This window comes from Setaria viridis, chromosome 4, assembly GCF_005286985.2.
Source record: "Setaria viridis chromosome 4, Setaria_viridis_v4.0, whole genome shotgun sequence".
Classification (NCBI taxonomy): Eukaryota; Viridiplantae; Streptophyta; class Magnoliopsida; order Poales; family Poaceae; genus Setaria; species Setaria viridis.
The window spans coordinates 258584-277642 of NC_048266.2; the positions used below are offsets into that span (position 1 = coordinate 258584).

Genomic DNA, 19059 nt, shown 5'->3' on the forward strand with positions numbered 1-19059 from the left:
CATGTCGCATACAAAGAAAAACATTATGGCGCATTTCATATCGGGCAAAGCTTTATCTGACCTTCTATCAAAGCTGGTGATGGGGACGTTCGTGGACGTACATCGATTTCCCTCTTTCACTTTAGGAATTAGGATGAAGATTTAATTTCACTTTAGGATGAATGATGGTGGTATCTTCAATGCCTTGCCATGGTTGGAGGTGTTGCCTTGAAGTTTCCTCCATACGGTGGCATTGGTTTGTGTTGGGCTGTTTACCTCAATTCGGAGTCTCCAACAACCATCAGGTGTCTTTAGGATCTTAAAGGGGCATGAGATTGGTTAATATGGTGGTTGGTTTGGTGATCCTAGATAGTTTCTCTTCACCTATGTTTGGATTTAGCTCATCCTCTAATTCTGATTTCACCTAGTTGAGGCGAAGTTGTTCGTTCAGAGTTAACATTAGAGTAAAATTCACCATGTGGGTGCAAATTGGTCCAACAACTTATAAAATGCTCAATTTAGTACAATAATGGGTGCACGTTGGTTCAACAACTTGTAATATACTTAATTTAGTACAATAACTAGGCAAATTAGTGCACCTGCAGTCCGAATTGTGCGCGCGGTGACATGCGACAGGTGACATGTGGGCGACGGCAAGGGAAGCGCGGGGCAGCGGGAGCGGTGCAACAGGAACGATGGTGCGTGGTTGTTGGCGGTGGCGGCGGATGGAAGTTAGGGTTGTGGGGAGAGGGCACATCCAACAAATGAGGTTTGTTGCACCAATCTTAAAAATCGGAAACCCAATAATACAAGAAAATAACGAGAGCATGCATATATTCCTCTTAAGTAGCACAATCACGTGGGAGAAAGAACCCACATTATACATGGGTCGGGTCGACTCTTTTTCTTATATAAAACCTGTATGCATCCTTTTCTCTTTTTAAGTGTTACATGTATGAACAAACGATGCACACCACTTCACTAGTAACCAACAGGTCGATCGTTGTCAGTTATTATTAGGAAGCTGGCACATGTATATCCATCGTCCGTGTATTCCTTTCAAATATCTATTGCTAATAGCCTAATATAGTAATATCATATCAACATATCCCGTTAAATCTCTAATGCCCATGAGACGGCACTAGAGATACATATATATGGTGCTGAAATTGCTGATAATTGTGTAGACACTGCACTATCACATATGTAGTTTACCGAGATCACTAAACTTGAATAAGAATTTTTGTCGGCTAGTATGTGATCATTTGAAATTATGTTTTTTCGTGTGAATAAATAAAAAAACTTTAAAGCCACCGAATTTTTTATGATAAAGTACAAAATATAAACTGTAGGTGTTCTAAGTTGTAATTTTTTTGAAACTTAATTAGAGTAGTCTTTTAGATAAATTTCCACCATTTTTAATGATCTGCCGTTTTAGACTGGATGGTATTATAGGAAAAAATAATTATCTCTAATCCTCCCTATTTATAGTGGAAAAAGGCACGTATGGCTTTGTGCTTTGTTTTTACTACTTACCTGGCTTAGTTGCTTGATACTTGGTCATGCTAATGCGGCACATAGCCACCTAACCAGCACCCGAAACCCTAAACCTAGCACTTGAGGGCATTTCAAGAATTTTGGATGGCATGCTTTTGTCATATATGGAGTGATCACGGTCTATTGTAGTTTTTTTTTCGTTTGGTATGGATGGATAATCAACTATTTTGCTACATTAGGTTATAAACCCGTCGAGAAGAGGATATCTTTATGGAAGAAATTGAAATATTTGTAATTGTTAAGCATAATTTTAAGTACTTTATTAGGGTTGTGTCTATATTTATTATTAATATTAGTAAGTGAGAGTGAGAGCAATTCCAAGAGGCTGCTAATCTTACCCTTAATACCTTTTTTAGGAAAAAGAGAGAAAAAATGAACTCCAATAATCTACCTAAACCTTACCTAATTTTTTAGCGATGCTAAAAAATAGCCTGCCACCGCGTATATTTTAGCGTTTGCGTTCCTCCCCCAATCCTGATTCCCGCACGCCCGCGCGTCCCTTCCGATGGGCCCAATACAATGACGTAGCCTGTGTTTGAAATATTGGAGGCTATTTATTAGTGATCTGCTGTGGACTGATATGTTTTTGAGGAAAATTTTTTTAGAAGAACCTCCAATATATAGTTTTGAGGAAGAATTTTTAGATACTCGTAGAGTTTGCTCTGAGGGATTCTCTTCTTCCCCCTTCCGTCCTCCTCCCGTCCCCGCAAAACCCCTCGAGACGCCGGAGACCTCGAGGAGGCGGCTTGGGGGGCTAGGGTTTGGGCACTCCGGTGCCAGTGCGCGGGCTTCCTACCTCCTCCATCGCCCCGCCCCGCCCCGCCCTAGGTCTGTCAGCTAAGCTGCCCCTGCCGCCGGAGCGGATTTCAGGACCGATTTCTTCTGCTTCTTCTTCCATTGCCGCCTCTTCGCCCCGGCTGGTAAGTACTTCTCTTTCGCTCGTCTGTTTTCCTGGTTGCGTTCTATCCAAGGACGCGCGGGATGGGGTGAGGGTGCCTCGATCCATCCATCACATCCTCTGCTTAGAATTGGACTGAATCGAATTTGCGCATCGGAGGATTTCTTTCCCAACCAAACGGCTAAACCATGCTAATATGTCCCCAGGTGGTGATGCACTGCTACTGATCCATGGCCAATACCCGATCAGGAGGAGGAGCTGCCGGGTCAGGGGCACCCAGAGACGGACACACCCCTCCTCCTGCTTCTGCAGCTGCCACGGGGAAGCTTGCCAATGCCAGGGAGACCAGGAGCACCACAGCTGCCGCTGCCAATGCGCATACACCAAATCTCAGGAGGTCCACTCGAGAAACCAAAGGCAAGAACAAATATAAACAAGTTCCCGCCACGACTTCCTCCCACAGATCTGCCACAAGGCCCACCAGAGATGCCACTGCCATTGCTACTCCCATATCTGCATCCTCGCCAAACAAGCCAAAAGACTCGACAAAAAAGTCCACGAGAGTTAGGAATACAAGCGTTTCACCTTCTCCCCCGTCAAACCAAGATTCTAACGGAACCTCAACATCCGCCCCAACGCCTGCCTCCGCCAAAAGAAAAACTGAAGATGACACTCAGACTGTCACCACGCTGTCCAAGAAGCAGAAAAGGCACATGAACGCAAAGAGCTATATCGCATTCTTCAGTACACCGGGGAAAAGCCCCAAATCCCCAGGTACGGGATGTCCATGCCATTTCATTGATCACGCATTCTAGTTTCATTATTCCAGCTCATTACTTGGTTTCTTTGTTATAAACATTGCATCTGTCAGATTGCTTCAGAATGTTCAGGGTTACGTAAAAGAAAAACAATTGCACCGTCTAGGCTTCTTACTTGTTGAGTGCAATGTACTGACACATCCTTAGTGTGCTGCACCTTCTAAAACCAACAGATATCATGGTACACTATGCGTAGCACTCTTGATTAACCACCCTTCCATTGTAATTCCAAGAGGGCTAATAGCTTTTTTAGAAATCAGTTTTAGGCTTAGTATTTGAGGGCGGAGATTTCGATCACCTCTATCCCTCTGGATGCTGATTGTGGTATTCCTTTTCTATGCTTAGTTTTCATCCTATCCTAACTTCCCTTATCCATAATTTTCGCGATGTAGTGCTTGCTACTCCTCTCAGGGAGGACGAGGAAAATGCTTCCAAGGTGCAAGCGGAAGATGATGGTGCTGTTTTGATGGATGAAGAAAGTAATGCGCAGGAGCAGGTCAACTGGGAATCTTCAAGTGTGGCTGCTAACAAGGTTTTGGAAGCTCACTCTACTGACTTGCATGAAATACCTGAGGTGATATTGGAGGGAGATGAATTGAAGACCGAATCTCATCAGCCTGATCTTGTTTCAAAGGTTTGGCTGCCATTTCATTCTCTATAATCTGAGATTCAGACATGTCAGCACTGTGCTTCTGCTGCTGATGGAACCAGTGCAGTACGCAGTAGTTGGGTATCCACTGACGAAATCAATGCACCAATCATTATGGAAAGTAGTGGTGTTGCCTTCTTTCATCCTTCGTCCCTCCAAGTAGCATGAAAGAATTACATACATGTTCCAGTTAGGCAGTTATCCAGTAATACCCTCTTTGTTCACACCTGCAAATGTTATACTTCTTCCAGTGCTACTAGTACATAAAGGATGCGGTATCCATCATGCACTCTTTTACCACTTTACTTCTTATGTTTGTTAGCTTTTTTACAACATCCTTGTACCTTTGAGTGTTGTATTTGTTCGCACCTGAAAATGTTATACTGCTTCCAGTGCCACTTGCTCTTAATGGATGCAGTAACGATCATCCACTCTTTTACCACTTGACTTCTTATGTTTGTTAGCTTTTTAGGACACCCTGGTTCCTTCGAGTGTTGTATTTGATATTTTCATAGAAGTCTTGATTCTTCTCTTATTATCAACTCATGTGTATTGGAGGCCTAAAGCAATGTTGCATTTTTTTTTTGGGTACAGTCATGTATGCCTGTTGAGATGTGCTCACTAAATAAGGCAGCGGAAAGCATCTCCACTTTGGAAATTGGAGAGCAAGCTGCTGGTGATTCAAAGTACTTCAACTATCCTTTGCAAATTATTTATGCTATTTAGGTTTATAGATTCTCTTTAATGCCACTGTACATGCAGTTGGCATATCAACTGATTAAGTGTTCACCTTCTGTATTGCAGCCAGAACTCTCTACCAGAATTGCAAAATAGGGATTGTTCTACTGCTCATCATGAAGAGGTAGTAAATAAGGCTAACGCGATTTCTCATGCAGCATGTGTGCTTTCATTACTTGTTTTATTTGATGGAATATAACCGTATGCTTGCAGTTAATGTTCTTTTTATCTTGCTCTAGGCCAGCAAGGCAATTGAAGATGGTGATTCCATTGGGGCATGCACTTCAAGGCATTTTGAAGCTGTGCAATGTGATGAAACAGATTACAACGACAACATGTGTGTTGGTTGCAAAAGTAGGGAAATCTCAGATATTCTCAAGTAAGTTACTCTGTAATTTATTTAGTTGTCTTTTTTGCTTCAGTTTTATTTTCTTATTAATACTGAAATTATAGAAATATCGATCTAGAATCAGAAAGGGAACATGGTCATGCTAAATTAAGTAGCTTCTGCACATTTGCAATCTTATTTATTTCCCATGCCTTCAGTAGTAGTATTCACATCTTTTCATTTTCTTGAGTTTTACTAGTAATCTAGTATCTGGTTATTTCACTCCCATCATTGGCTGGCATTCTTATAAGTGATGAAATATGCTCTTGTTACTATGCCTATGACCAGTATATTTATCTATTTACCCCAGATGTCATGCCTTTTATAATATACCGTTGAAAATGCTGTGCGTACAAAGTCAGAAGTGTTCAGAGTTTGATCGTGAGATTAAAAATTATGTAGTGCTTTTACTCCCGCTGGTCACAAATAAGTATTATTTGGTATGGTTATATGGTCTGCAAAGTATAACCTTGACAACAATTCTTCTGTAGCATATTTTCAGACGATGCAATTAAGGTGTTATGAACATTTTTTGACACATCTCTTCGGCTCTATTGTTTTGATAAAATAGATTTAAATCACAAAGATGCTGTTAGTCAAACTGGAGGGGATGAAGTTATAGGTTATTGCTGTGCTGAATCCTGGAAGAATATGAAGCTATATTTAGAGCTGTTTTGATTATTGAAACATGGGACTTATGATACTAGCTCTGTATGTTCTGCATCTACCAGTACCAGACTGGGTTCTGTATAATGCCCCGGTCGCTGAAGCATGTTTATACTTCAGCAGCACTTTTGGTGTTTGGATCTTGATTTCACCTCCACATTTGTATTTTTTTTTGTTGTTAAAGACGCACTGAAATAAATAGTTATTTGAACCTGGACAAGAAAGGGAAAGCTTGGTGAACCCTGAATTTTATGGAAACAAAAAAAAAGAATTTATAACATAGAAACAAGTAAATGTAAGCAAACCCTAACAAATGCAAAAATAAGTGGTACAAAAAAAATGCAGTAAAGCTTTCATAAACTTGTATACTACTTGCTACCACAATTTTAGACTAAGGGCCTTATTTTTAAACGGATAGTAGGGTTCATTGATGAACGTTTTTTCAATTGACTAAGCAGTTTTTAGGTGACTGAAAGATGCAATTTCAGGTGATGGATAACTAATGGTTTAGTATCTCTCAACTCGGCACCGTAGAACTTGTCACCTTATAGTCCTTGCAGTTAATGCATCTCTCAAACATATGCTTTGTGGAACAATTTGTCTCTAATACTATACTGCAAATGTGAAAATTTTGTTCTAGAGCTCATACTTGATCTGCAGGGAAAATAAAAACCAAATGCCATTTCTTATTTGGTGACAGGTTTTGTGATGGAAAAGGATGTAAACGGTGTTATCATCTTTCTTGTATGGATCCTCCCTTGGGCGTGTCCCTAGGAATATGGCTTTGCATCGTATGTACAAAAAAGAGGCTCCAGTTTGGTGTATATTCAGTCAGCGAGGGAATTGAATCTCTGTGGGATGTCAAGGAGGGTAATTATCAAATTAAACGCATGACAGTTTGTCTTCGTTTGCATCATATGAATTAATTGTATTACCTGTCCATCTTAGGAGCTGATAACAGCAAACAATATTTTGCGAAGTACAAGAATCTAGCTCATGTACATAATCGGTGGGTTTCAGAAAGTGATATAGTTAATAGCACCCTGCAAGGTCGTGATCTTATCTCCAAATTTAGTAAGAGGATTCATAAAGAAAAGGTGATTACTCGTGTGATGAATACCCTTGTTTATCTTTTTTCAGAGACTGATAGGTTCTGCAAAAGTATGCCCGCTGATGGATTCCTTTCTGAATGTGATTTCTTAGACAATAAGGTGGAAGCAGGAATGGGCTGAACCACACCGTCTGTTGAAGAGAAGACCACTTATGCCTCCAAAAGAAGCTGAAGCTTTTATTAATTCACTAGGTGACAAAATTGCATATTGTAACGCCGAATGGCTAGTGAAATGGAAAGGTCTGGGCTATGAACATGCTACATGGGAACTTGAGAGTTCATCTTTTTTATGTACACCTGAGGCTGAGGAGCTCAAAAGGGGCTATGAGAACCGCCTTGAAGCTGCAAGAAGAGCGTCTGATCCTGCAAAAGCAGACAAGGTATGTCACAAAACATTTATTCGTATTAACTGGCACACTGCAACTTCACTTGACATGGGTAATGATCGTGGTCTATAATTTTGATCTGTTGGGCTATATGCACATTGCTTTGCTAGCCCACCACAAGTAAATGAGCTTTATTTGTTCCAAGCTAGTTTGTTTTTCTGCAGTCATCTGTACACATTGCTTTGCTAGGCCACCTCACTGAAATAATGAGCTCTCTTAGCTCCAAGCAATTCTGTTCCTTCCACAATTGTCTGGACATTAGACCATTTGAAATATGGGTTCAGATTTCATGTGAAATGCCTGTCAGTCTTGCATTCTAAACAGTCCCTAGATTGCTTAAAGATTTCACAGTTTTGAATAACTGCAAACTATTCCTGGTCTATACAGGTTAAGGGAGACATATTTAAGGGAGACATATTTCAGAAACTCCAGAGACTACCAGATGGTTGCCCCCCTGGTTTAGATGATGATCATTTGAGTTCGCTTAATCAGCTTCTTGAGTTTTGGCACAATTCTCGTGGTGCTGTTTTCATCGACGATCAGGTAGAACTATCTAAGTATTTTAGCCACCATACATGAAAAAAAATATTGAAGTGTTTTATTGGCACCTTCAAGTTGAGTTCTTAGATTCTCACTGAATTTAGCTGTGCTTGGCTACCGGTGCGACTAATTCTGCTGGTGCCCTTGTATGATGGCTGTTTTTTAAAAGCAGTATGGTGGATGTTTCCATTGTTACATCATTGTATTTCTCACATATCATGGTTTAACTAATTAATTTGTCTATTGTACAGGAGCGAGTAATTAAGACCATTCTTTTTGTGACGTCCATACTGCCTTACATCTGCCGACCACTTCTCATTGTCTCTACTTCTGCTTCTCTCTCGTTGTGGGAGACTAAGTTCAGTCGCTTGGCAGCATCCATCAATGTTGTTGTGTACAACGGGGAGAAAGATGTACGCAAATCAATTCGAGATCTGGAGTTCTATGAGGATGGTTCTGTGATGTTGCAAGTTCTCTTGTCCCACCCTGACGCCATCTTAGAGGTAATATTATTCTGCTTGTCTCAGCTCATCTAGCTTTCCAATTAAAAGAACGCCAGTGCTATCTTTTGATGCATTTTGCATCAATATTATGCAACCATGAAGCTTACTTGACAAGTAATTGTAATTGTATACCCTTTTGTTTCCTTTTTTACTCTATTATTATACAGGATATTGAAGCCATTGGGCGAATTAGTTGGGAGGCAGTTATGGTTGATGATTGTCAAAACTCAAGAATTTCGAAATGCCTTGAACAACTTAAGCGTCTGCCTACCAATTTTAGGATGGTTCTATTGAGTTCCTCACTAAAGGTGCTGCCAACAACCTTATATAGAATTTCTTTTGTACCACAAGTGGTTCATATTGTCTTGTTTTGTCTTGCAGGAAAATATTCCTGAGTACATCAATCTGCTGTCTTTCCTCAACCCTGAAGAAAATGGTATATTTAGTGTTTCAAATGGTGTTTCTTTTGATACAGCTGGCACCCTAGGGGTGCTGAAAGCAAAACTTGCACGTTATGTTGCATTTGAGCGGAAGGCAGATTCTTCGAAGCTTTTGGAGTATTGGGTTCCTGCTCACCTATCACCGGTGCAACTAGAGATGTACTGTTACACATTACTCTCAAATTCCCCGGCACTTCGATCGCATTCGAAAACTGATAATGTTGGTGCTCTTCGCAACATTCTTGTATCCCTCCGGAAGGTTTACTTTCTAAACTCCTTTGCGTGCAGCATGCATGATACAACTTTTAAATTAGCGATTTAGCTGGACGAGATGGAATCTGCATGTACAATTGCCTATCGTGTATAGCTATTAGCTGCAGACAATCCTAATGATCTTCAACTAATCTTATGCAACAGTGTTGTGACCACCCTTATCTCGTTGATCAAATGCTGCAAAGCTCTCTTACCAAGGGTCACCCTGTAACTGATATCCTTGATATTGGAGTACGTTCATGTGGCAAGTTGCTGCTTCTTGATAAAATGCTCCAAAAGATCAGGATTGAAGGTCTTAGAGTTCTTATTCTTTCCCAGGTGAGACGTCCATATCATGCTTCGTTATTTTTTTACTTGCATTATTTAATTTTGGTACAATTTATGCATGTTGATTCCAGTAAGAGCAAGTCGCTTCTACTTAAGCCTGAAATTTTGGCAACCCTTAGTAATTTTTAAATTTTTTACCTACCTTATGCCCCGTAAAATTTCTTTCATTTTCCAAGTTAGTTAATCTTCTGAGAAGGTTCCTATCTTATGCACATTTTAGCATTTAAGTGTCGGTGATACCGATTAGTTTTCTGACTTGCATCAGTTACAAAATCAAGAATAACAAAAAAGACATTGGTGATGTTCCAATTTATCACTGACCTGCATCCAAGAACTCCACAGCATGGATGTTCTTGACAATGTTCTGTTGAGTGTTTTGCGGTGCAAGAGAAATAAATAATTTCTACCAGTTCTAAAAAAAATTCTAACATGCATATGGTCTACAATGAGTATTCTGGTCATTTGTTTTGATTTTCTCTGATTTGTTATTGTGACAATCGATTAAGTATGCTTATGATGCCTTATCCAGTTATTGTATTGACAAAGCTTTTGACTTGCCTTATCCAGTTATTGTATTGACAAAGCTTTTGACTCAATTTTATTCTACTTTTTTTTTTCATGTGGCAGTCTGGTGGTGGGTCTGGTAACCCTATGGGTGACATTTTGGATGACTTTGTTCGTCAGAGATTTGGTTTTGAGTCATACGAACGTGTTGAACGTGGTTTGCTACTGCAAAAGAAACAGGCAGCAATGAATATGTTCAATGACAAAAGTAAGGGACGATTTATCTTTTTAATTGATAGTCGTGCATGTGGTCCAAGCATTAAGCTATCATCTGTTGATGCCATCATCATATATGGTAGTGATTGGAATCCCGTGAATGACTTGAGAGCTCTTCAGAGGGTCAGCATGGAGTCACCGTTTGAACGTGTGCCTATTTTTCGGTTGTATTCGTCTTGTACAGTGGAGGAAAAGGCTCTTATTCTTTCAAAGCATGACCATATTCTGGATAGCAATATTCTGAATGTAAGCCCTAGCCTGAGCCATTGTCTGCTTAGTTGGGGTGCATCATTTCTCTTTAATAGACTTGAGGAATTTCAGAACCCTAGCTACTCATGTAAAGGCTCTGATGCTGCTGAGCTTTTCGTGGATAATGTAGCTTCGGAGTTTTCAACAAAATTACCCAACAAGGTTGAACTCAGCACCGAAATAGACAACACAGTCATATCACAAGCTTATTTGCGTGGATCTTTCTATTCTAGAAACATTGTCGTAGTAGGTGAGAGGGAGGGAATCACATCAGTTGATGGTGATCTGCCGAAGTTCTGGGCCTACTGGTCAAGTTTACTTCATGGGAGGTCTCCTCGTTGGCAACATGTATCTGAGCCATCACAAAGAAGCCGTAGAAAGATACAGAATGTAGAAGATCAATCGAAAAACACAGAAGAACAGTTGGAAGTACCTAGTGAAGAAACTGATGAAGCTAGAATAAAACGTAGAAGAACTGGTGAAGTCATGGATTCATCTCCAAAAGTCCCACCTTGCAAGAACAAGGACACTATATTGTCTGGAAACAATACCCCATCAAGTTCTCATCAAATATCAGTTGAAGATACATGGCAGGAACTAGGTATTACAACTGTAGTAGATTTGCTGTCTTTTAGGTGTGGATACTGCATTTTGCTAATACAGTTCATTATGTAGAGAGAAACAATCTTCATGGCACACAGAAAGGTCTACATGTTCAACTCAAGCCAGAACTGTCAAAGTTATATAAGTTGCTGCAACTGCCGGTACTGCTAAACATATTAACTTTATTTCTCCCTCTATATGATTTTATGCTTTCTCTTTTTAATTGTTTAATCCTGTGTAAAATCATTTAGATCCACAGAAAATACAAGAGAATTTAGCTCTTTTAGTTCTGAACCATGTGTACTACTTTGCCAAGAGTCATTTATCAAGTTGGCTCTTGATAAACCTTGCTCTTTATGACGGGAAAGTTGACTCATTATTAATTATATTCTTAATGGATCATATGGAATCCATTAAATTGACAGTTGCTACTAGCTAGTTTATCTTAAGCTTATGTGGTTGTATTCTTAATTTATTATCTTTGATCCATTAATGTTTGCTAGCTCCTACTAGCTAGTTTGCGTGACAGGTTCACGCGGCATTCTAGTTGTTAAAGCCAGTAGTCTCGAGTTGGTCCTGGGACAAATTGAGTTCTGTAATTCTGTTGCTTACCTGTGGTGGAGGCATGAAGCTATGCATCTGCCAATACAAAGGCCAGCATCTATGCGCCTAAACTATCCATATGGTTTCTACTGTAGCAGCAATCATCCATACATATATGCAAAAAAAAAAAGTTATATATGATAAATTCCCAAGGTTTTGAAAGGTGCTGGGTGCTAGGCAGTAGATTAAGCATAGATTAAACGCGATTAAGCTTTCTTTTGGCTGCTAGGAGCAAGATCAGGAGGTACTAGCACAAATATATGCCAAAATGATGGGTTCAGAATATGTGATTCATACATGCTCCTGCACAGTTATTAACTTCATGTAATCAGATATTTGAGACTAAGCGTCTTGCATAGACAACAACAGCTACAATCAAGTAGATAAAGAGTTAATAAACTGAAAACCAGTATATAAACAACAGATTGGAATATCCAGTGCTGCACATGCACATCCAAGGTTCCAAATAGATTTCGTAATCCCTACTGATGTACATTTGTCAAGTTCAGTTTCAGTCATTCAGAGAATCACATATTGAGAGCATAAGAGTGAGTAATACAGGGCACACAACCAGTAAAGCAAAGGTTCAGAAGAAATTGAACTACTGGTCTAACTGTCTAGCTTGCAGGTTCAGAACAATTCAGGGCACTAGCTGTCAGCACACAACCATTAAGCCTTACAGGTTCAGAAATCAAAACATTCAAGGCACTAGCAATCTAGCACAACAACAAATCAAGGGTCAGGTGTGATGGCCAAAATTACAGTCTTCCATTTAGGCACTAAATGCTTAATCTAATACTGGAAAATTAAAATTTGCACAATTCGTACTTGCTTGAGACCCTGATGCCTTGCTGCTGAGTGCTGATCTGCCGTGTGTGCGTCCGCGAGTGAATGAAGGCAAGGTGATGATGCGCAGCCCGGCGGCTGGTACCCAGCAGCTCTTCCATGGCTCGTTGCTGCTCTACCAGTTCGTCCTCCCTTGGAGGTTCTGAACTATTAAGGGTTTATACTCTTGCTTGATTGAATAACAGATGTGCCGGCCATGTAGCCAGATGTAGTACAAGACACTAACAAACCTCTCCTAACAACCTTATCTCTAATTAACCTTATCTGTAACTTAACTTAATCTCTAAGCAAGCCTAGTCCAATCTAAGCAAGTCACGGTAGATGCTGAATGTTGTTGCTGCCATGCGGGTGGTCCCATGAAGGATGCAACCAGATTAAAGATCCTTTCCTAAAAATTTATGTGAAATTGTGAAAAAACTGAAAATAACTACTTCATACATTTCAGTCTAAGCTGATTGCTTTCATGGATGGATCATTGCAGGAGAACGTGAAATCCTTATGTGAGGAATTCCTTGAGTATATTTTGAAGAATCACCAAATCAGCCAGGAGCCTAAGGGCATTCTGCATGCATTCAATATAGCTCTGGTTAGAGAAAAGACCCTTTATTTTGTTTTGACTTTATACATGTTTGCTGCTAAATGCTGATTCTCGTAATGCTCTGCTACAGTGTTGGCGTGCTGCGTCTCTTTTAAAGCATAAGATCAGTCGTACAGAATCACTCACCCTTGCTGCAAAAAACTTAAACTATGAGTGCACTGAAGAACTTGCTGAGTATGTCTATGCGAAGCTAAGGATCCTAAAGAAGAAGTTTGCACGTAGAGCAGGTGAAACGAGCAAGCGAAATCATACGACTTCAGTAAGCAACATATCAACTTGTGAACAGGAGACTTCAGTTGAACTGAGGAATGATGAATTGATCCCTAGCACTTCAATTGATAGTAACTTTGAGACTGGTTCAAACCGAGAGGCTACAGGTGATTTTTGGACTGAGGACATGGTTTCAGGAGAGAAAGAGTTGCTATCTGACCCAGGAACCCGTAGAGAGGAATGCTTATCGAGGGATGAGCTTCTTAGTAGAATAATGGACAATAGAATTAAATTAGTTGATAAAGTTTTCTACTTGAGAGGAAAGAGCATTCAGGATAGGCATTCAAATGAGGTCTCGTTTTTAGACAGGCACAGGCAAAAGGAAGTGGCAAAACTCAGAGAAGCATGCAGTTTAGTCGTGGAACACCTTCGTAGAAGTCAAAATCACATTGTTCAAGAGGACAGGGATGGGAAAATAAAACAAGTAATTAAATGGTTTACTATGCTTCTGTATGCATTTTTGGAGCACATGAAATGCCAACGTAACAGGCTTGATACACAGCAATCAGCTACCTGGACCAAGGAGTCTCATTTGAAGGAGGAAACCCTTCAGGCAGCAAAATCTGGCCAATTAGATCATACATTTGATCAACACATTCCTTTACCAGATTCAGAATTTGCTATGGAGGAATTTAGTCACTTTAGGGAAGTTGGTGGCAGCTGCCATGTTCATGCGGCTGCTCCAACACCACCGTCTTTAGATGATAATTCAGCAATGGAAATTACATTTGTTCGAAGTGTAAATACATCTGAAGTCAACGAAGAAGAAGCGCGTAATAGACCTGCTGAAGTTCTTATTCAAGGTCCAGCATCAGAAGTTGTCGGTCTGTCAGTGAATGGGATCTGCGATGTTTCTGATGGCATCGACTCACAAAGAGATGCATCTCTGGCTGTTCATTCATTGGTTAGTAGTCCTTTAGCTGAAAATTCAGTTAATACATGTATTGATGGTTTATTCACATGCAAAATGCTGACAGTGCTTACTTTTTAGTAGTTTCCAAGTGACATATGATCATTTTTTAGCATAGAAAATTATCACGTTCATCCTGTAAATTATAACATATTTCCTAAACAATGTCATGCGTATATAAGATCATTAGAAGGAAATGTGAGATCTCATTATCTCAGTTTTCATGGCCTCTACTCTTTTTTTCCTCTGAGATTTTGCTCATTTAAGTTAAGCTCATGTCTGTTGTGATATGTACACCTTCTAGTACCCTAACCTGGTGTGTGTGGCTTTTTTTCTTACTCTTTCTATGTAGCAATGCAAAACATATATTTACCTAGTAGTCCTGTTAGTCTGTTTCCCCAAGGCATGAAGAGCTAGAACTTTATGTATTATGTTGCCTTTAATATAGAACAGTCCTGAGTGTTTCTAACTCATTTACATGAATGTACTTTATTAGCAGATATCCCTATCATTCCTTTTCTTTTTATGTATTTTGTTGCCTTCCATATGGAGCGCTCTTGAGTGTTTCTGTACAATTTACTTAAATATACTCTAAAAGTGGATATCCGGCTTTTTCTTTGCATGGGGGTTGTTGCTTAGCACATTGTGTTCCTTTTATAACTAATGGTATTTCGCTACTTCCTCGTGCTTTTTTTTTTCTTGTGATGTCTTGCGCTTACACATAACATCATTGTCTAGGATCCTTATTTTCATTGTAACTCATTATGTGCCCGTATCATATATCAGGAACCTCCAGGTGGCGACAATAGAAGTACACATGTTGAGGAGAGTACTCCTGGCGTGCCACTACAGGATGGTACCAGTGAACATTTAGGTGATGCTGCAGTGGAAGTTGACACTGAAAATAGGAACACTGCTTTGACAGATTCACCTCAATTTGACACACCAGCTTTGACTGCTACTTCGAGGCAGGCCACATTGCCAGTTTCTGGAGAAGTCGAGATACAAAACAATCTTGTGACCCAGTGTGCGCAACAGAGTTTAGTGTCATCACAACTTTCGCAAGGAGAATCAGAGCAAGCAGACTTGTCTGGTGTACCATCAGCTCAACCTTTGCAATCTGAGAGGCAACAATCAATCCCTGTGTCCAATAATCTGCATGAAAGAGCACAGCCTGATCAGAGTCAACCAAGTCATCAGACAGATGCAGCACCTGGTTCTGTGCAGTCTGCGGAACTCTTTCCAGTGACATCAATGATGTTTAATCACCCACCTATTGATGCTGAGCCACTGAAAAATGAGCTGCACAGATTAAGATTATACATGGACACAGTCCATAAAACTCATGAGCTGAAGGTTCTTATTTTTCATCCTTTTTTGTGTACCTTTATTTTTTTATGCTTGCTCCCATATCGCCATGTCTTATCTGTTCCACTTTGGATAGAAAACACAACTTCGGATGGAGTGCAGCCAAGAAATAGAGAAGGTAAAACGAAAATATGATTTGTTAATTGAAGAACACGATTCCACCCATCTTCAGCAAAAGAAGACACTTGATAATTTTTACGAGAAAGTTCTCTGCAACCAATCACTGGCTGAGGATTTTCGGGCCAAATTCATATCACCATCGGCAGCACAAGGTATGGAGCGTATTCATTCATACTTTGTGCTTTCGCAGTTGATGTTTTCAACATGATTAGTGTTTGGTATGAAACACTGATAAAATTCTGCTTCATTAAAATTTCTGAATATGGACGTGCTGAAAATAAATGAAAAAACAGGCTCCAAAACTCTGTTAATGTAGCTGGTTCTCAGAATTTTGCCATTAACATCCATTTATTTCTTTGAGCTGCAGCAAGAGCCCATACCCCTCCAATTCGTCAGACTGCGCAGGCTTCTCAGCAAGTACCGATGAGGACTTCAGTGGGGGGACCCTCAGCATCATCAATTGCCTTGTCATCAACCTGTCGACCATCAGTGCCAAGGCTTAGAGTCCAAGCACCGCAGGTGGAACAATCATCGTCACTGTCGCAGTTGTCCCGTTCATCATTGCCGTCGTCGCAAGTGGTCCAACCTCCCCCCTTGATACCTGGCAATCTTTTCAGAACAACATCAGCGACTCTTAGTCACATGCCTCCACCACGTGGGAGTTATGGAGGTCAGAGTGAATTGGCTCCTCGAGCACCTGCTCCTCATCTCCAGTTCAAGTCACCACGGGCAAATTCCATGCCACCTGGAAATCAGCAGCAGCTTCCGACAACTAGGGTGGAGGCGACGTCCCCTAGGACACAACCAGTGTTGGCAGCAAATTCATCCCCACCAGATTCACACCTGGGACCTGTGGCAACCTCAGGCATGTCAAGTTTACACTCGGCCCTCCCAGCAAGCTCATTGCCCTCAAGCTCACATACTAATCACCTGGTGCAACGTGTGCTACCAGCTCCAAACCCAGCTTTACAAGTGGTAGCACCGCCAGGCCCGAGTACAGCAACGCCTTCCATCACCGCAGGCATGCAGGGGTCATTATCTCTGGATGCATGGCTTACAGCAAGGCTGGGGTTGAGCGGCGATGCGCCTAGGGCGACAGCTCCTGCGACAAATGGTTCTGATATAGATGTGGTATGCTTGTCTGATGATGAATCAGAGTAGCAGATGCACAAGACTGACAGTTAGTTGACTGCTTGAAACAAATAGATTATAGGTGCGCGCACTGAAGGCATTGGTGATTCATTTTAGCCTCACTGTAACCTCTGAGAATTTTTAACCTGTGGTGTGGCGTAATGGTGGTGGGCTTCTTTCGCCCACTGTTGTAGCCTGGCGCTCTCTGATCGAGCATGCAAGGTGTACATGTCACTCATATATAATGCATAACCAGCTAGAGTTGTTGGTTGGTTGTATGCCCCGTCACTACCTGCTGAAGAGTTTGGTTGCTTTCGTGACAAGAGCATCGAGAGTGCTTCATAATCTAAGTGTATATATCATGCGTTATATATATAGTACTCCCTTCGTTCTTATATATATAGTACTCCCTTCGTTCTAAATTGTACGTTATTTTAGCAATTCTATAGTCATAGCTTTTACTTATGTATTTAGATATATATTATATATTAAAATCTATGAACCTAGAAATGTAAAAATGACCTACAATTTGGAATGGAGGGAGTATAACATATGTAGAAAGAGATTTACCACATATGCAACGTGTAATAATTTCTAAATCAAATTCTTGGAACGAGTTCATTCCACTCTAATCAAATTCTAGAATCAAAACGTTTTATGCTTGTTTTTGTGTTGTTTGAGAGGAAATATAATTGAATTAATTCAAAGCAAATCCATTTTTATATATATCAGTAACAAGAGCCTAACAGGGTGGATCGGCCGGCGGCATCGTCGGGATCGGCTGCCCTGCCGGCGATCCAGTCCCACAACCACAACCAACTAACTAACCTAACCGCCATTTCGTTGGTTCATCCTCCTCGCCGGCCGCCGCCGATCCAGATGGCCATGCCGCTGTGCGACTGCCACTCGTGCGCCACGGGTGACGCCATCGTCTTCTGCCTGCTCTGCGGCGCCAGGCTCTGCCTGCACTGCGACGCCGCCCTGCACGGCGCCACCGCCGCCGCCGGGCTCCACCCGCGCGTCCCTCTCTGCGACGCCTGCCGCGCCGCACCCGCCGCGCTGCGCGACCACCACTCCGGCCACACGCTCTGCTCCGGCTGCGCCGCCCGCGTTGCTCCCGCCGGCGCCCGCACCACCGTCACCCAGTACACCGGTTGCCCCGAGCCCGCCGAGCTGCTGCGCCTCATCTCTGCTGAGGCGCCGCAGTCGCACGACGACTTCGAGGTCTGGCTAGCCAACAAGCTGCCGCACCTTTTGGACGACGACGATGGCCAGCTGACGGAAGGATGGGACGTCGCATTGGAAACCGCCAAGCTTGAGAGGATGCTGGCCGAGTGCCACGCCGCCGACCTCTCGCCGGCGGCTTCATGCCAGCTGCAACCTCAACAAGCAGTGACCATGCCTGCTCCTCCTCCTGTGCAGCCATGGCAGAGCGACGCCGCTGCCGCCGCCTTACCTTTCTGCACCATGCCGCTGCCGGAGAGCCCACCGCAACCGCCGCCGCAGCAGGATGCGAGCGCCGTAGCCAAGAAGCGGGAGGAGAGGGAGAGGGCCAAGCTCCGATACAACGAGAAGAAGAAGAACAGAAGGTCTTTATTTCATTTGCCTAATATAATATACACTCTAGTTAGTCTATGATGATCCGATCCATCATCTCGATCGTGTGGATGATTGCATTGTTGTCGCAGATTCTGCAAGCAGATCATGTATGCTTCCCGCAAGGCCAGAGCCGACACAAGAAAGCGAGTGAAAGGCCGATTTGCAAAGGCTTCTACTTCTCATGATCCCCATCCCATCATCCACGACGATGACAACTGACACACAAGGCTTTCCGCTTTCATAAACAGATCGAAACAGAGAAAGGAAATAAACAACACATGATCCAGCTGCATACTACATTCAGAGTCATGCTAGCTTATTCTTCATCAGGTGCGCACGTGCACACTGCACAATCTCCTTGCCATACAACTCTGCATATCTGACAATTTCTCTTTGTGCTGTCGTCATCTTGCAGTGCTACGTACGGTTTGCTCAAAAGGCATGAACAGGCTCAGAGTTAGCAGGAGATGTGGCCTACCAGATTACCGAGTTCCTCTTTGGTATTGTTTCCCCGAAAAGGAACGAAATATCAGGATGAGTTAAAGAAGGTTAATGATTAGTTTATTTTTCTAGTTTGAAACCTTGCTTTGAACTTGTTGTCCATTTACATGTCTAAATAACCCTTCCCGAGCGAAATATTTAAATGCATTGTTATTGGAGATGTCTCGCTTTTTGACCGACAATGCCCATAAAGACCCCTTGACGTGGT

At 41.7% G+C, this 19059-nt stretch overlaps 2 protein-coding genes across 2 annotated transcripts; both read left to right on the forward strand.

Moving 5' to 3' along the window:
- The first annotated feature begins 2196 nt into the window (after positions 1-2196).
- LOC117852208 (uncharacterized) lies at positions 2197-17029 on the forward strand. The gene is made up of 21 exons (XM_034734205.2): positions 2197-2456; positions 2641-3208; positions 3645-3886; positions 4496-4587; positions 4706-4763; positions 4879-5018; positions 6394-6563; positions 6642-6790; positions 6897-7184; positions 7578-7733; positions 7982-8233; positions 8401-8541; positions 8615-8932; positions 9091-9264; positions 9901-10903; positions 10978-11066; positions 12836-12940; positions 13023-14126; positions 14919-15488; positions 15577-15772; positions 15988-17029. Exons 2-21 carry the CDS (start codon positions 2665-2667, stop codon positions 16779-16781), a joined length of 6585 nt encoding a protein of 2194 aa, XP_034590096.1. The 5' UTR covers positions 2197-2456; positions 2641-2664; the 3' UTR covers positions 16782-17029.
- A 509-nt stretch (positions 17030-17538) lies between these two features.
- LOC117852405 (uncharacterized) lies at positions 17539-19059 on the forward strand. The gene is made up of 3 exons (XM_034734507.2): positions 17539-18340; positions 18440-18680; positions 18766-19059. Exons 1-2 carry the CDS (start codon positions 17631-17633, stop codon positions 18567-18569), a joined length of 840 nt encoding a protein of 279 aa, XP_034590398.1. The 5' UTR covers positions 17539-17630; the 3' UTR covers positions 18570-18680; positions 18766-19059.